Source organism: Phyllobates terribilis, unplaced genomic scaffold, assembly GCF_046119375.1.
Source record: "Phyllobates terribilis strain yellow unplaced genomic scaffold, ASM4611937v1 Scaffold_9__5_contigs__length_417890890, whole genome shotgun sequence".
Lineage (NCBI taxonomy): Eukaryota > Metazoa > Chordata > Amphibia > Anura > Dendrobatidae > Phyllobates > Phyllobates terribilis.
Window position 1 is genome coordinate 103,415,343 of NW_027362769.1, and position 19,158 is coordinate 103,434,500.

Here is a 19,158-nt window from a genome sequence, read left to right on the forward strand (position 1 = left end):
CTCTTTAAACCTGTCATCAGGTTTTCGTAATGTAATCTTGGAGAACCATGATGTAGGGGCATAGACCCTGATTCCAGCGATGTGTCACTTAATGGGCTGTGTTTTTGTTTCAATAAAATCAGTGTTTTATCAGCAGAAGATTATCACTACAAGACTAGATGTCTCGTGCTTCCTGGTCCAACCATTTCCACACCACTGATTAGCAGCTTTCTGTCAATATACAAGCTACACAGAAAGCAGCCAATCAGTGGTGTGAACGGGGTTATACAGGGGTCAGCATTCAGAGAACTTCTACATCTGCAGCAGAGAAAACTGTGATTTTATCACAACTGCTGCACTCAATAAATTAAGTGATACATCGCTGGAATCAGGGCGTGTGTCCTTATATCACGCTGCTGTCAGATTACATAGTAAAACCTTGCTGAAAAATTCCCTTTAAAGACACAACCAATTTTTGTTTTTTCCTCCACTTCTTGAAAGAATTATAACTTTTTTATTGTACCATCAACATAGCTGTATGATGGCTTGTATTTTGCAGGAACAAGTTGTAATTTTGATTGACACTATTCATTGTTTTTTATTGCATTTGTTTTGGGTGGTGCAGTGACCAAAACATATCAATTTTGGGATTTTATTTTTTTCTTTACAACAGTTCCCATTTTTTTTTAGAAACCCTACAGAACTTGAACCTGTGATCATTTGATCACTTGTACCATATACTACAATATTTCAGTGGACTCAGCGGTATATGGAGCAGTAGAGATACTTTTGTTATTGCTAACCTCCCCAAACTGATAGAATAAAAACATTTAATCATGGAAAATCCCTTTAAAACTCGTGATCGAACTTGATGTAAGAATTCTGTGCGCACAGAACAATCATTAATACAGTCGTTCTGTGCACATAGAATGTTATCATCATTGGCAGGACATCACCAAGACATCACCGACATGAGCGATCCACTCCTTTGATCATCGTTGGATGATTTCTGGTATGTTCCCAATTATCAGCTCACCTTAGTGGGCTTTGAAGAGTGATTTGTAATTGTTTTCATTTTTTTTTTCATAAACCAATAGAAAATAAGAATTTTTGCAATATGCCTTAGTAGAGAAATATGCTTCTTTCGCTTTCTGAACTGATCTTTCATTCTTAAAATTCTCAGTGTATTGGTAAAATCTGTCTACAGTGAATACAGATTTTCTCATTACTGAGAAAGGAGATGGCAGTTGGTGCTCATAAAGTTCTATGGAGAACTGTAACTGTTTTAGTAGAACTTGCAAAAGAATTTCTGTGTCTGCCTCTAGCTCCTCCCCTCTCCATAGAATGTTATGAGCACTAACTGTCATCTCCTATCTCAGGAATGTGAAAATCTGTCTTCACTGAATGTAGATTCAATCCGAGAGGAGGAAGAAGCAAATTTCCCTTATAAAATATATTACAGAACTGCTTATTTCCATACGTACTATTGATTTATTAAATAAAAGTTAAACCTACGGTTACTCTTTAAATACTTTCACTGATTTACATACAATGCAGCATAATAGATAAGAGCTAGCAAAATTCAGTCCAAGATGTGAGAAATCTCACAGTAGATTAGCGAGGACCAGGTTAGAGTAATTATCAGCTTCAGATTGTATTAGTCTAAGAGAAGAATATAATAAAAAAAATTAAATGAAGCACAAATTATATTTGTGTATGAAAGTTAAATAATTATATAGAAACTGATTCAAATTGTCCCATCATCTAAAAATATGTGTATATAAACTAGCAACTTTGAAATTTACTTGTTATTAAAAAGACTCTCTGTTCAAAAGGAGTTTTATTCTTTGTATTCTTTATACTCATTGCCGAGGTTCCCGGCCTCCTCTGCACTCAATCATCGGTGGCCAGTCTCTCAGGTAAGTAGTATATTCCTTACAAGCACTTGACCACAGAGCTTGTAAGCGCTGCTTTGAAGTTGGATGGATCACTGGATCTGGCCTTCTTTAATGCCACTACACTCCTCTGATGCTGCAGAGGTGAAGCTGCCTCTGTTAGCGACATCGGAAGCGCAGATCTCAGGCCAGCGACACAACCAGGCACCTGGTCCAAACTGTCAGCTGATCAGGAGCACATTGCCCCTTGGCTAGTAGGAAGGAGGAGAGTGTTGCGATTGTGAAGAATGAAAATGTGACAGTTACTTTAATGACAGCTCCATAAAAAAAACATAAAACAATAGAATAGTTTATCATATGACCTGTTGGCTACATGGAAATAGTCCATTTTTTTAGACTTGAGACGAATTAAGAAAATATATAACTAATCATGACAGGTGAGTCATTTTTATAATATTACTGAAGCTCCATCCAAGTACAGGGCGCAATTACTGTAAAATTATATGTATAGGATGACTCAACCCAAAAGATGTAGCCAGATAAATGAAAGACTTAATTGTGAAATAGCATTAATGCTACATGTCATGGAGTCTTCCCAAACCACAAGACCAAACACTTATTATTTATGTACATTAGAAAAACTCTACAATACTCTTATAAAAGATGGCCTGTGAGTTAGAATTGAAATTTTTCTGCTATTCCCATAAAACATTCAGTTGTCGTATAACTCCAACCTCATACTCATATAGAATTAATTACAAGAGCTTGAACAAATTCTGACTAAGTCATTTCTTTACTGCTGCAACCACTTAAAGAGGTTTTCCACTACTTTTAAATTGATGACCTATCGTTAGGATAGGTCATCAATGTCTGATCAGTCATGGTCCGACAGCCGGCACCCCCACCGATCAGCAGTTATCGGTGTTGACAGCGGTAGATGCCGGCCGGAAGTGCTCACTTGCCGAGCTGGCCGTCTACTGGTAGTGGCCCAGGCTTAGTACTGCATATCTACCTCCTATTCAAATCAATAGGAGGCGGATGTGTAGTACCCTACGGCGGCCACTATCAGAAGATCGAGCAGCTCGGAATGAGAGCACTTCCGGCTGGCGGGTGCCGCTGATGACACTGATAACAGCTGATCGGTGGGGGTGCCATTTGTGGAACCCCAGCCGATCAGATATTGATGACCTATGCAGAATACTGTATCTACCTTCACAACAAAGCTAGGCTCAAATGTTTTGTATTTTCTAACTATTGTCAAAAAATATTCTTTCCTCCAGTTATGTGGCAGTAGAGTTTTCAGCTTTGTCCAACCCAGTGAAGAGATTCACAGATTTTTTTTTTTTAATTGACTGATATTTAAAGATTCTCTTCTTTGGTACCATCTTTACGTCTAACCTTTTATTATAAAAAAAAAAGAAAATCTGTCTGAAATTGAGAAAAAATATTTTGAATAGGAATGCTTCTGCAGTACCCAGCAGTGGCAACTACGCATTGAAGGGAACTGCAGAGTGCGATTACATAGGACAGGTCATCAATATCAAACTGAGGGGGGTCCAACACTTAGCACCCCCACCTATCAGCTGCTATTTGCTCCAGCAGTGCTCAGATGTAAAGACTTTGAATGGAGTTGCTATACTTTTGATCAGGGCAGTTGGGCGGTACCTGGCAGCGGCCACTACACATTGAATAGAGGCAGGTCCGTTCAAAGCGTTTACAAGGAACAAATAACTGATTGAGTGGCAGGTGTTGGACCTTCACTGATCTGGCATTGATGACGTATAAGAAGGATAGGTCTGCAGATCTATTTGCTCATCTCTACCAGCCACAATACCCCTGTACTTTCCACTGTGTCCCAGATGCCTACCACAATGACTTACTTGCTCTTAACTAAAGCCTATCTCTGCAAAGTTTTTTCAGTACTTTGTACAGTGAATGACATTTCACTTTTCTTCTACAAGCATCAAGTTACAAAAATGCTTCTGCACATTTTCCAATTCTCCCCAGGAGATCATCTACTGACGTGAAGTTTTGTTTGACTACAAGTGATGTTATTGGAATCCAGTTAGGATAAGCATAATTTTAGAATATGAAAAGATTAGCCAAGAGCTGTAAAAGTGTTTTACCATCACAAAAAGGGATGGCGTAATTTGGCCATCAAACTGCTGGGATCACCACTGATCCAGACAGAGCTTACCCTGCATAGATGCCCTATGGGTGCAAAACACCAGGGGTGTGGTCCCTTCATTCTAAGGATTTGTTGAGGTCCCACAGTCACACCCTAACCAATTAGACAGAAAAGTCTAGCACATTTTAGTGGTCCATCCTTCAGAAACACTTAATGATCCTGACACAGTTTTATCATGCACAGCAGCGATATTAGTGCAACACAATGTCATTCTTTACTATCCGATGCTATCACTTTGTGCAAAATGATGAGAAACCCTGTTAAGCAACCACTAGATGTAACACGTAAAGGTAAGTGAATGGATTTCGTAATGAATTTTTCAAACTTTTCAGATTCTAGAGAATCCAAAATTTTTGGGGATTTGATTACCAAGAAGCCATCAAAATGGCTACCATCCAGTTGCCATTTTGCTGTCTTCTTTTGAGTGTCAGGAAAGAGTTAAAAATGTATGGATATTATACTCACCTGTCCCGGCCCACTTCTCTCCCGTTCTTACACCGCCACAGCTCCTTGGTCCTCCGCTCCAGTCTTCCCACACTCCCTTCTAGCACTGAGGTCAGTGATTGTCCTCGCACTGTCACATGGGGGTTTACTCACATTTTTTATGTCAGTGACATGTGTCGCCCCTATATAACCATGTGGGTTAATGCACGTCATTGACATCCATTGACTGTGTGAGACCAATCACAGGCCTCAACACTGGCAGCAAGAGCGGAAAGATCCAAATACCGTCATGAATGACCTTGTAAAGGCGTATGATCAGGTGCAGGACGGGCTTGGGACAGGTAAGTATATAATGTTTATTATTTTTTAGCCCCTTCCCTTCCATCCATTTACTATGTTTTGGGGTCTAGATAAACCTCAAAATCTTATTGGGGCACTTTATATTTGGACCAATTTTTTTCAGTCCGATTTGAATCTACAAATGAATATTAGGATATTTGCCAATTTTTACAAAGTATTACGTGTTACAGTAGAAAAGACACAACAGGACAATCCTTACAAGTCTAATTAAACCTCTTGAGGGTGAATACCAAGGTGCCAACCCAAGGTCTCTGGGGGTATGAGGGTGTAACTAATAGCTCTAGGTCACTATACGTTTTCTGATTTGGCTTTATCCTAAGTCACATTGCTCGGTAAAGGGTCGATATTGACTTGTAGGATTGCTGCTTCCAACAGGTGGCGCAATAGAGTTCAAGTCCTCTTCCTCTCTGAAGAGGCAATTTGCATATACATTTTCCTAGAATTTATGGTGTCTTATTTGAAACACGTGTAGCCAACAAGGGGTTGTATTCTTCTCAATATCACGGTTTACTGTGAAGTGTTCATACCCTAGGTGATCGGCATTAGATTTTACATTGTGAGCAGTCTGCCCTGATCCAAGGCCAGTGCTCTGTCTAAATTTTACCGGGTCACTTAATTTACCCCAGGCTACAGGACATTTTATTACACGCACATCCAACGGTTCTAAGTTAGCAAGATGTAACCATTACTAGACCTAGCGCTCAACATGTCTGTCTGCCAAAGACTGCAGGGTGGTCAGTTCTTCCGCGAAACATGCCAATGGTAACTGGCACAGAAGGGCAGAAATCAGTCACAGAACGCAATCGTAAAGTCTGCAGATTAGTAATAAGGACACTTCCCCCAAATGTGTAATTTGCTAAGCAGCAGCCTTTTTGTTCTATTACTTTTCTATGTAACGTCTCACAACTCATCCAACCTAAATTCCGTTAATAGCAAGCGGCAAGGTTGTGAAGTCATGTAATGTAAATGTATAAAGATGCTATTTTACTAATGGATCATATGACGAATTGTACTGTAAAAATCTCTCAATACGGTGACAATACATAAGGCGCGCCATTAAAAAGACGAACGATACATCAATATGCGTGCCACTCAACAAATGGCAAAATGAAATGTAAAACCGTAGGCATAGAGTGAGGTATTACAGAACGCCGATTGGACCAAACTCAAATAAACTTAAATGGCTTTAGAAGTAAACTCTAGGATTAATTGAGATCCCAGGCAGGTGCTAGAAACATAATTCAGTAAATGATCAAGAACATGCCAAGGAAGAGAAAAATGTGTTGCTTTTCAGATAATTTCCCAGAAGCTTCATAAAAGAAAATTGATTACAGAAATTTAATAAGTGCAGCGGAGTTAGAGATGTAGTAATCAAATGAGTTTTTAATTAGATTTCAGGTACAAAAAAAGGGGTCATTCTAATTTGTGTACTTGGTTTAAAAACACCGTTATCTGCTTATACGTTCCTCTTCATGGCGTTTCAATTGGAATATTCAATTATAATAGGACGGGTCGTGTGTATATCGTCATTAAAATGAAAGGATTTGACCTTGGACGGGTGCAGACTGCAGAGTACAATTTATGTAGGTTGTAGTTTTTGATTGGTCACCATGAAATTTTGTTGCTTTACAATGTATTATTTGATGGTTTACAATGTGTATTTGCTTAACTGTTATATTAATTTTTGAGTAATAAGATAGCCATAAAGACAAATTTCATTGAGTACAATCCTAATTAATTAAAAATGAAAAGTTAGAGCATTTTGGAGAATTCAAATCATTGTTTGCCCTAAACAACAGATGAATATTTTATAGTTATGTCTACCTGACTGGAGCTATAAGTTGGACATAGAGGGTTGTTTTCAAAATCATAATGTTGTCTTATAATAATGTGCACATATGTAGCACCCTGAGGACTTGGCTGCTACAGGGGTATTACGCCTCAAGCCAGAGGTGTGGTATTCCACTCCCGGGTAAGGATGGAGTGTGGAACTGAGCTCAGTAGGCTGCATACACTACATACATCCCATTTCCGGGGGACAGACCGACGGTACTCCCACCAGTATATGTGCAGGTACGATAGTGTCTGTCCCTGGCTGGAGTGGGAGGGGGGTGGAACATCCCAGTAGTGTAGGGGCAGATAGGGGGAGCAGTCTGGGTAAGGCTAGGAGCTCATTGGGTGCTGGTCACCTGAGCTCACACATAGAGGGAGTATATAAGGAGGGCACCATCTTAGGACAGGGTCTTTTGTAGAGTGAGTCAGTCTGTCAGAGTTTAACCTGAGGAGCAGAGCAGAGAAGCTCAGCCAGAAGGGCTGACAGGGAGTTGTGGTTCCGGCTGGGCCCAGCTCCAAGGCCAAGTCAGAGAGAGAGAGAGGAGTCGGAAGGACCCAGAGAGAAGAAGAAGGAACCCCAAGACCCCAGAATACAAACAGCAGGGTGAAGGGTTGGCACCCAGGGTACCGGATCCCAAGCTGGCAGAGAGAAAAGCACACCTTAGCCAGAGACCAGAGGTCGTGGGCAGGATCTGCCACGACCCTCACTAAATCCACTAGGAAGGCATACCAAGTATAGGGTCAGGGAACCCAGAAGAGGTGTACCCACCAAGAGACCCGAGGGAGCCGGACATAAGTGGATCCCTAGTGAGAACGGCCAGAAGAGAGGGAAAGTCAGAAAGGGAGCTCAGGACCACGCTCCAGAATTACTTGGGGGTTGGCCGAGTCCAGGACCTGGTGGACGCAGCACGGCTCGGGTGGTCGCTTCAGGCCAGAGTGACCATAAGAACACCCGTAAGTAAAAACCCCTGAACTGCACAGCCCGACTCTGAGTCTTCTTGCTGATTCATCCTGCACCTTAACAACCACCATCCTCTACATCTGACCCCCTGAGGCTAATACCCCTCCCGTTGGGGGTTATACTATCACAGCTGCACACACACCACCAGCCTCAGCGGACCCTGCTGCAGCGGCGGCCTTTTGACCGCAAATCAACGGGTGGCGTAGTCGACACTAAGGACCTTTAACAACATCTGTAAAGACTGCCACACACTGAGTTTGACACCCTGGGCACGGACCGGGTCGCTGCCACTCGGAAGACTACAACCCCCATCTGATCCGGCTCCGGGTAATCCCCAAACAGCACTGGCCCAGGGGGCGCGTCAACTTTGGCGTAGTCGGCAGGATTTCGTGCCCACAACCACCGGGTACTGCGTGCCTGAAGAGAAGTTCAAATTTACCTTAAGAAGAAGTCTCCCGCCGGTTCCAGAGGGTCCCCGCCATGGGACGCCATCACGGATCGTTTCCCGCCGGTTGCCCGCCATCTGCAGCTTTTTCCCGCCATCCACGGAGTTTCCCGCCACTGGGAGACGATTCCCGCCATTTCCAGAAGATTTCCGGCCTTGGAAGAGCGGACGCCATTATGGGCGTGCCAGAGGGTGGCAAGAGGTCACCTCCCATCGTGGGCCAGGTCAAGGAATGGCGCCAAAAGCGGAAACCGCCCCCACCAACAGATACTGTGATGCTGGAGATGTCCATCAGCGTGAGAGAACTGCCCCTGGAACTGACAATCACAAAGTTGCCCCGGGACCACCTTCAATGTGGGCGGAGACAGAACAAGAGAGCGAAGATGGGTGCAGCCTGGAGGAGTCTGGAGAGAGCGCACCCGGAGACAAGAAGTCTGGAGAGGACTCCGGAGGAGCCGTACCCGGAGATGGAGGGAGAGGCAGGCAGCACCGACCCAGTGGTCAGGAGCCTGTTGCAAGCGACAACCCCAGAAGGCCTGGTGGAGATCCTGGCACAGCTCCCCCGAGACCGGGAGCGTGCACAGACCGCACTGGAGGGCTTGGCTCAGAGGATGGCCCGAGTGCAGCGGGACGTGCTGGCCGCATGGAGCAGAGAGATGGCCCAGCAGGCTGGAATCCGCCAGCGAAGCACGCCACCCGAGACGAGGAGACAGACCGCCTCTGAGGATGGTGCAGGAGGAGTGAAGGCCGGAGACGGCGCCGAGAAGGGAGCTGAACAGATGGAGGCAAGTAAAGGGGACGTCACTACCCCGAGCCGAGAAACGCGTGCCTGCCCCAGCTCCCCGTCGCAGAGCCCGAAATTCCCCCTGCCGTGCCCGTCGCTGCATCGTCACCGCTCCAGACAAGGCCTCAAGCAGAAGCCGCGGCCGCGACCCCTGTGACGTCACGCGCCTCAACCCTGAGCGCGGCAAAGCAGGAAACACCACCGGCCTGGTCGCAAGGTCTAGTACCCCCGGGCGCCGCAGTACCAACAGCGCCCTCTACCTCCGCTGAGCCACCGGCCTGGTTGCTGGGCCAAGTAACCCCGGGCGCCGCCGTCTTCACGGTGCCCTTTACCTTCAGGGTGCCCCAAGCCTGGTCGCAAGGCCTAGTGAACCCGGGCGCCGCTACCACCACCGCGCCCTCAACATCTAGAGTGCCGCACCTGGGTGAAGACTTGTTTGCCCAGCACACGTGCCCGGATGGGCAGCCCTTTGTGTGGCCACCGGAGTTCCACCATCCCCGACTCCGGAAAGAAAGACCCCTAGATGAGCCCCTGATTCCGGTTCCGAAGCCCGTTAAGATCACCCCACTCTCGTTGGAGGAAGCGCAGTTCGAGTGGGACCCCACCGGAGGAGACCTCATGGGATTCACCCAAGAGACTCGGGCAGCCGCAGCTGAGCGTGCGGAGTGCTGCCGGCAGCAGTTAGAGGTCTTTGACCGCGAGCGAAGAGAGAGGCGGGTCCGAGAGCAGCGGCTGCAGGAACAGAGTGCAGAGCAGAAGAGCCGGACCAGGAGGAACCCCCGTGCAGCCCACGGTCCCCGTGCCACCGGGACTGTAATTAAATTCCAACTGCAGCACGGTTGGGGTTTCATCAGGGATCATCACACCCCCGGCGACGTCTTTGTCACCCGCAGAGACGTGGAGTCCCATCTGCCGGAGGGACACAGAGGTCGTGACCTATATGTAGGGGACGAGGTCACGTTCACCCGGCACAAGTGTGCCAAAGGACCCTACGCTCTCCATGTACACCGGCTGACGGAGGAGGAGCTACGGTGTGAAGAAGAGCAAGAGGATCCGGACGGGTCTGAAGGAGGAGCAGGAGTACGCCGTCATTAAAGTACGGTAAAGAGACTGTACATAGTTACCCGTCAGGGTATATGCCATGCTGCTAACTTAAAATAAGGTTCCCGTTGGGTCAAGTGTGAACTGTTCCAGTGTGTCCCATTTCCCCACAGGCTGAGGACTGTGAGCAGCCATCCCTTTTCCCCACTGGTCGAGGACTGAGAGCGGCCACCTTCCCTTGTATATAGTTGCGCTTTCTAAGGCGCCCCCTACCGGTTTTACAGGAAACTGTTGTTTTTACTACAAGAGACTGTCGCACTTTACCCGGTCACAAGTTGCACCGTGGCCGGAGGAACAAGAGTGTTATTTATGAAAAGCTTTATATGAAAAGTTTATGCTGATAATATATATTGTTTTATATGTTTATGTTGTTATGAAAAAAAAAAAAATGTATGTTTGTGGATGTTTTTGTTCTCTTACAGCCCGAGGACGTGCTGTGATTTACCAGGGGGGAATGTAGCACCCTGAGGACTCGGCTGCTACAGGGGTATTACGCCTCAAGCCAGAGGTGTGGTATTCCACTCCCGGGTAAGGATGGAGTGTGGAACTGAGCTCAGTAGGCTGCATACACTACATACATCCCATTTCCGGGGGACAGACCGACGGTACTCCCACCAGTATATGTGCAGGTACGATAGTGTCTGTCTCTGGCTGGAGTGGGAGGGGGGTGGAACATCCCAGTAGTGTAGGGGCAGATAGGGGGAGCAGTCTGGGTAAGGCTAGGAGCTCATTGGGTGCTGGTCACCTGAGCTCACACATAGAGGGAGTATATAAGGTGGGCACCATCTTAGGACAGGGTCTTTTGTAGAGTGAGTCAGTCTGTCAGAGTTTAACCTGAGGAGCAGAGCAGAGAAGCTCAGCCAGAAGGGCTGACAGGGAGTTGTGGTTCCGGCTGGGCCCAGCTCCAAGGCCAAGTCAGAGAGAGAGAGGAGTCGGAAGGACCCAGAGAGAAGAAGAAGGAACCCCAAGACCCCAGAATACAAACAGCAGGGTGAAGGGTTGGCACCCAGGGTACCGGATCCCAAGCTGGCAGAGAGAAAAGCACACCTTAGCCAGAGACCGTAGGTCGTGGGCAGGATCTGCCACGACCCTCACTAAATCCACTAGGAAGGCATACCAAGTATAGGGTCAGGGAACCCAGAAGAGGTGTACCCACCAAGAGACCCGAGGGAGCCGGACATAAGTGGATCCCTAGTGAGAACGGCCAGAAGAGAGGGAAAGTCAGAAAGGGAGCTCAGGACCACGCTCCAGAATTACTTGGGGGTTGGCCGAGTCCAGGACCTGGTGGACGCAGCACGGCTCGGGTGGTCGCTTCAGGCCAGAGTGACCATAAGAACACCCGTAAGTAAAAACCCCTGAACTGCACAGCCCGACTCTGAGTCTTCTTGCTGATTCATCCTGCACCTTAACAACCACCATCCTCTACATCTGACCCCCTGAGGCTAATACCCCTCCTGTTGGGGGTTATACTATCACAGCTGCACACACACCACCAGCCTCAGCGGACCCTGCTGCAGCGGCGGCCTTTTGACCGCAAATCAACGGGTGGCGTAGTCGACACTAAGGACCTTTAACAACATCTGTAAAGACTGCCACACACTGAGTTTGACACCCTGGGCACGGACCGGGTCGCCGCCACTCGGAAGACTACAACCCCCATCTGATCCGGCTCCGGGTAATCCCCAAACAGCACTGGCCCAGGGGGCGCGTCACATATATTTATTGATTTCTACGAATATAACTCATTTTTAAATCTGCTCCATTTTGCACATATCATCCCAAAAGGGATGAGCCTCCAGTTGCCATTAGAACCATCATGATGTTGTTCCAGTGCTCATGGTCGATCATGCACTGCCAGCATAGCTTTGATCTGCTTCCAGCACTGACATAGTGTATTCTACCTTTAGAATACAGAATTTTATCATTTTATCTTCCATCATGCCAGTGTGTCATGCAGTTGAATCACACGGGCAGTAAGCACCGCCCTACTCACTGCGGTCACCGCTCTCCTTCTCCCAGTCACGGGTCATCTTGCTGAGCTGCTGCATCCTACTGCTGCTGGTGAGTCTTTACCCGGCTATATGGAGACGCGACCAGACTTTTCAGGAATTTAACCACTTGTGTCCTGCAGAGTTTGGTTTCACTAGCCAATCCCTAGGCAGCAGGGAGTTTATTAGGCAGCTCCTCCCACCACTCCTTTCCTGAACGTAGGTTCCTAGTAGCTTGTCTTTAGTTCCTGTTTGTGCATGTTCTTTCTATCTCCCGTGTTATTGACCCAGCTCGTTTACCATTTATCCCAAACTCTGCTACATATATTGAACCTTTGCTGCCTTCCCTGACCTCATTTTGTCTAACCACATCTTTGCCTTCATCTTCCTGTACCTCGTACCTGTGTCTCTGACCCTCTGGTCAGCTGCGGCAGACCCAGGGACTGCCCTGGAGTGGAGCATGGTGACTACTTGCGGCCAAGCCTATCCTCACCATCAGAGGCTCTAGTGAATACCAAGTAGTCACTTAGTTACGCCCCTCCAGGGTAAGCAGTGAGTCCACACCCAGCAGCATTACACTGTGTAATGTTACATAATTGTTAGCTAATTTATAGCATAACTCAACTCTCTTACACACCTCCACAAAGGAGCTTGTGGGCAGTGCAGAGCAGAACAGTGTTTTTTGCCTGATGCTGAAAGAACAGTGATGTGAAACGGCAAATACTGTTCTGTTGATGCATATGGCAGAAGATAATACTCTGCCATATACATCAAAACAGCAGCATTTGCAGTTCCACATCACTAATCTGTCAGCAGCAAGAAACAAAACAACAGCTAGTGACCATGCAGAATTTTATATGAAAGTATATGTTAAAAAATTATGCACTTCATAGGGCACCGCTATATGGAACAAAAGGGGCTTAGGGATAGAATTCAAAGACACACACCTGATCCACTCATTCTGGGAACATAAATCTAAAGAGGCATACAGATAAATAAATGGTTGCCTGACCTCTTCTAGCTTAAAATCCATTCAGGTATTCAGTAGTGGCCGGCACTCTTTCCAATGATGAGGATGTAATAGGGAATGATACTTTATGAAAGTTGTAAAAGCAACACGTTACAGGGACAATATATATATATATATATATATATATATATATATATATATACATATATATATATATATATATATATATATATATATATATAGTATTTTAAGGTTGCTGCCTTTTTCAAAATTCTGAAAGTCACAGTGGGATGGCCAATCATACTCATGTGATTTGTTAAGTTTAGTTGATCAATTAGAGAAATATATGTATTTCACTCAAATTAAATCAATTAATAAAAAATAAATCAACTAATAACACAGCCCCCCAAAAAAACTGTGTTAGTTTTTAGGTCTATTCTTGAAGATATTTAGGGTTCTGATTCAGAAAATTGCATTGGATAGACCACATCAACTCGAATTTCTTAGATATGGTTGAATTTATAACATTTTATAAAGAATCGAGATGTCATAACAAGCCTTCTTATTTCTTATATCTTATTATAACACTGAAGAAAGGAATTTTCGATGGTTCACAGATTAGACAACTCATAAATGACCCACATTTCATACCATCAATGCCTGGTCTCCATTTGTTGCCATTGAGCACTTGTTCAGTTTGCCAAATTATGGCATCTGACTGGTGAGCCTTGGAGACAATGAGTGATGGCTTCTGCTTCTACAGAAGTTTGCTTTAGACTGGTATATATATGTGTACACTGAAAGAATTGTGCCAATTGTGGCATCTCTACATTTCAAGGTTTTTAGCGATTTTGCCTTACATCAGTTTTCTGCTGTGCTGGTATTTAATGACAATTTATCAAGTCATTACTCCACCATTAACTAGGCAGTAATATGTTATTGAATGAACAATAAAAATTCCATCTGGTAAGATGAATGGAGTTTTTTTTTTCGGAGCACGGTGAACATCTAAGCTCTTACATCAGACATACTCTAAGCAATTTTACAATAAAAGAAATTATTTCAGATATTTAGCATTTCAGGGAAATTAAAATAAGTTATAAAGGACCATTATTGTGAAATATAATGTCATTTGTAGAACGATCTTTGCTTGATAAAACAATATTCCTGATCTTGAAGGTCCTTAAGACCCTGTTCATACTGTGCTTATGCAGTGCATCCAGGGGTTCCACCTGAATCCTCAAAAATGGAGCCATAGACTGCAGTGACACAAGCGGAGTTCATAGGGACTCTGTGCTTTGTTCCAGGAGAATCTATCTTTTCGTGTAAGCACAAAAACAGAGTAGACTAAGTTCTTCTAGTATAGAAGGACACCGTAGGGAAAATATGCAAACAGAGTCCATTCGAACTCTGTTTGTGTCATTGATGTCTATGGCTCCATCTGGGGTTCTGTCTGACTCCCATTTTTTTGGGATTAAGACAGACTTCTTTCTGCAATCGGCACTGCAGAAACACAGTATGAACATGGTCTAACTTGTAATTGTAAATTAAACGCATATGAATAATTTAACATTGAGTTGGAATGATATACATAGTAGACTTAGGGTCGTATATGGATAGTCTGGTTTTTGACACATTGAGTTACTATAAAATGATTTCATATTTCAGTACAAAAGCATATTCAAGTGTGTTTTTTGGAAAAAAAAATGCCTTAATGTGAGAGTCAGTTTTGGGACTTGGAGTACCAGAGCTGCCTCCTTGACCAGCAAATTTTTCAGAAATATGGTTGTCCCCAGGAAAAACAGGAATGGGGTATAAAAAGTGAAGGCATAAAGAGATCAGACTTCGGCTGAGTAAAAAGATTTGCAGATCCTTGGTCCATGATGGTGCCGAGCCGGGTCTACGAATCAGAAGAGACAACAGGGATGCCAGCAGATAGGAGGAGATTCACCGGGCTCTGGTCCGACACCCACAGACTAGTGATATAGCTGCTGAACCAAGGTCCTGTGAATCTTTGTGCCCAGTTCTAGATCAGAACAGACTGTTTGACTCCCACAGATTTCACAGTGGTGGCTCAGTGATTAGCACTGTTGTCTTGCAGCGATGAGTCCTGGGTTCAAATGTTACCAAAGTTTGTGTATTATACCCATATGTGTGTGAGTATACACTCATTTTATACCACTCTTCAAAAAAGCATACTAATCGGTTGAAATGAAATTCCGATCCTATGCCCCATTAGAAAAAGTGAATAATGACATTCATAAATGGAGTTATGAGTTACACAGATCAAAGGCGGGGGGAATTGGATCACTGCCTGCACACACCCCTCGTCCCTGCTGTAAACTGGTTATTGAAGCAGGTTATCAGATGGAGAGCAGATATGGAGTGTGTATGCAGAGTAATTAACAAGTAGCTGACAGTTATTGGAAGGGCAAACTTTGACTGTGCACATCGTCATTACCAAAGAGGTGCCACTGCTAATCAATGCAATGTGAAGATATCTGCTCCTAATGCACACGGTACGTCTCCATATCAGAGACCTCACATGGCAGTGGAAATATAATATTTTCCATGCCATATTTATAAAATCCAAGTTTGACACAATCAGGGAACTTATTCACATCTGGTGGTAAAATTGCAAAAGTTTTGGTAGCTGGCAACCCACAGGAACGCAAGATCTTCCGGAATTATGGTATGTATAGAATGCTTGAAGGATCTTCACTTAGATGATGGCCATATTGTTTATCTAGGAGGTTTCTGGGGGAAAATATGATCCCGAGCAGAAATGAGGGCTAAAACTGAATAAGAATTGAATCTAATCAGCCACCCCTTTCTTACCTCAGCTGAGGGAGGAGTGAGGGGTCTTGTGAGACCCTTTATAACATGTCATCTAAGGATTATTAGTGACAAACAACGAGTATTGGAGATCTGTCCATATTTCCTGCAGCGTTCTCCTCCACTAGAAGCTTTCACGGATTAAATTCGTGAGACTTAAGTTTGTTCCTTGCTGCTCTAAATGTACCCAAAAACACTGAAGGGGGCGAGAATAGCTTGGTTGTGTTACTATGTGTATGCCAGAATGCAGGACGAGTAACCATTAGGTGCTCGTGAAAGTTGGGTGGCTTGTGTGCTAGTGTGTGATCCAGTGCAGAAGTCTATCAAAACGCCGAGTGGCGGCAGCAAAAAGTGTGATGCAGAAGTGAGAAGTGGCTGTGGGATGTGCTTAGATCACCATCAGCCTATTGCAATAGTTGAGTGGATGAGGGAGTGGGAAGTGGAGTCCCCCTTTACAGTAGCATCTGAGGCATGTGTGTCGCGAGTGAGTGGTGTCCGTGACAATGACAATATCTGTACAGTTCTCTGGAATATGTTGGCGCTATATAAATAAATAAAATGATCATTTGTTAATTTTATTGCTTGTCGTGTAATCCGTAATTTTCTATACTTTGCAGACACTTGTGAAAATGAATGCAAAACTAAAGCCTATGCTGGATTCTGTGACCACAAATCGCTCCAAGTGGGAAGAACTGCACCAAAAAAGATTGGTGACACAAGGCAATTCTTCCTCCACCACCTCCTTCCCCACTCCGGCTTCCTCACCTCAACCACCTGTAGAGTGTCTCCTAAAGACTTAAGCCTGCAAGAGAGCTTCTGCTACACGTGAGAGTTACATTAAAAAGGCTGTCATAAGCTTAGCTGTTTAATTAAGTTACCGCAGCCATGCTTTTATAGATGGAGAGATAATGGTCATGGCTTGGCTTTTGCCTGGAAGCCCAGTGGATTGAAGATAAGGACAGAAGAAAGTGTGGTGATACTGAAGTGAGGAGCCACTTGCTAATCTTGCTGTCTGAGACTATAAATGGTACACATTCAAGCTTTGCAAAATTTTAGCTGCTGCTGCATTGTGGATGGGACACCGGTAAACCTCAACCTAAGCTTAATCCATGCAGCACAGTGACACCAATGCACAATATCATCATCCATCACTAAGCTAAAGCAGACAATGAGTAACACATACTTTTTTTATTTAGTGTATGCATCTCCCATGTAAGTACACAGAACGATGTTGTGCCTGCCTTGTGTATTTTTGTTCACTTTTGTACATGAGTTGTTTCCGAACCATGCTTCTCGTAAGTTTTCATTATTTTTTTTTTGCTTCTTTTCCCACTTCAAAAATGAACGGGAAACTCCAATAGCAGCTTATTTCCAGATTGCCCAAAGACGAAACAAACTATGCAGATAAATTCTATGATTTCAAACAAATTAGCTATTTTCTCGTATTTTTTTTTTTTTTAGGTTGATGCATAATGTTTAGCTATACAGTAGAAATGATATCATGATCTCAACCCATGTACAATATGAATTAAGTGTCCTGTATTATATCTGTTACACTACATTGAGGTGCGACTGTTACTTGTTAGTTACATAAATGATAATGGGTCAGAGTAGCTTCACACTAAACTTTGTCTACCTCCTTTTTATCGTTGGCTATGGGTTGGATTTTTGTTTTTTCTTAAACCTTAGTTTAGAATCAGTATTGCCCTGTCAATAGTAGGTCAAGCATCAAACCGATGTACGACCATAGATCACTGAGCCTAATATTTGATAGGTCAAAGTGGTCAAACACATTAATGTCTAAGGTAGGTAACCACAGTCATCCCTCATTACCAATGCATTGATCGTATCAATAGCCACATACTTGTCTCCATTACAAGTCGGCAATTCATCTCTTTTCATTCAATGGTAAAGCACATATATATCTTCTCATAAAACTGACCCTACAATTTATCATAAAATACAGAATTCTGTCATAGCCATACCTTTAGATAACCCTCAACAAAAGTGAATCACCAAAGAAGAATTCTTAGCAACATATTAACACATTTTATCATAGTAAAGTCCATTTCTTTGATATTTTAGATACATTTTTAATAAATTGAGCCCATATATTGATAAGCAAACCATGAACAGATCTTCACAGTATTCAATTTATCTGGTTTGAATGGGGCTGAGCTGCGATATTGGACACAACCCATGGACCAGAACTGCACTGTTTTTGAGGAAAAACGCAGGGCTTAATTCCTAATATCAGACAACCCCTCACGTATACAACCTCTACTATATCATTCTGAATATATATCACTCTGAAATGTCCTTCGTAGGATAAAACAAAAAATAAAATTATAATGTTGCATGCGCTACTTCTGGAGAGTCATGTTGGCGGTCCAGTTGCTCGTAGGAGTCATGAAGTCCCATGGCCACCGGCTTTATTGACATCCTACAGGCTGGGATACGTAATAACGAGCTAGCTCCTACAGCATCAAGGTACTGCAATGTGTAAGCACCGATTGCAAGGCAAGCTGGTTTATAAACCCAAACCAGAGCTGTATGACTCCTGTAGAGGATAAGCTACCCACCAAGCACTTAACAGCTAGCATTCACTACTTTGTAACTTTACTTTTTCCTTTATAAACTAAGGAACAGTTCAGAGATTGATATCGGTGAGAGAAACCTATTACCATTTTTCATAATGTTATGGTGGCCGTTTAGGGGCTGTATATATAATGACAGGTTCCTTTCCAGGAGATTGAGAATATAGGTTCTGTTTTGTTACGGAAGTGATATACCTGTCCATTGCTGAATGAGTAGGCCTCTCTTCTAAATGATAACCCAATAAAAATCCAGAGTCGTTTACAAAATGTTAAATTTCCACCTCACCTATTGATAGATTGTTGGTTACTGGCACTAAGCTTTACCTTCTCTACGAGAACGCCTATCGGCATGAAACATCAAACAATATTCTACGCCTCTGTGTTGGAAGAAGCACAACAACCATGTGGTAGGACGGATCCCAAGAACAGAGTCAAGATCAAATAATGATCATGTTGTTTTTACTATTCCATGAGTTTGTAATGACGTATAGACACTACAGTTATTAAATTGGTTGGCCCTTTAACAGACGTTAGTAGCTAGGATTGCTAGGATATATACCCCTGATGTATTTTCTCACCACTCAGACCGTGTGGCTGGATAGAAGCTCTGTGGCGTCTTGGGAGCTTTCCTTGGCTTACTTCAAGCTGCTTTATAACTGGCCACTAAAATGGCCGTACATATGGTGATGGAAAAAGCCAAATCGAGCCATCAGGAGCCTAGATGGTGCAGCACTTTTTTTTGTTTTAGCAATTAATGGATACCATGTTGATCACACCG

General features: G+C 44.0%; 1 protein-coding gene across 1 annotated transcript in view; it reads left to right on the forward strand.

Moving 5' to 3' along the window:
* Positions 1-18,657, forward strand: part of PDE11A (phosphodiesterase 11A) — a 921,640-nt gene extending 902,983 nt beyond the window's left edge. The window contains exon 20 of the mRNA XM_073646878.1: positions 16,401-18,657. Coding sequence (XP_073502979.1) covers positions 16,401-16,583 — 183 coding nt within the window. The 3' untranslated portion in view covers positions 16,584-18,657. The remainder of the gene's footprint in view (positions 1-16,400) is intronic.
* The last annotated feature ends 501 nt before the right edge of the window (positions 18,658-19,158 follow it).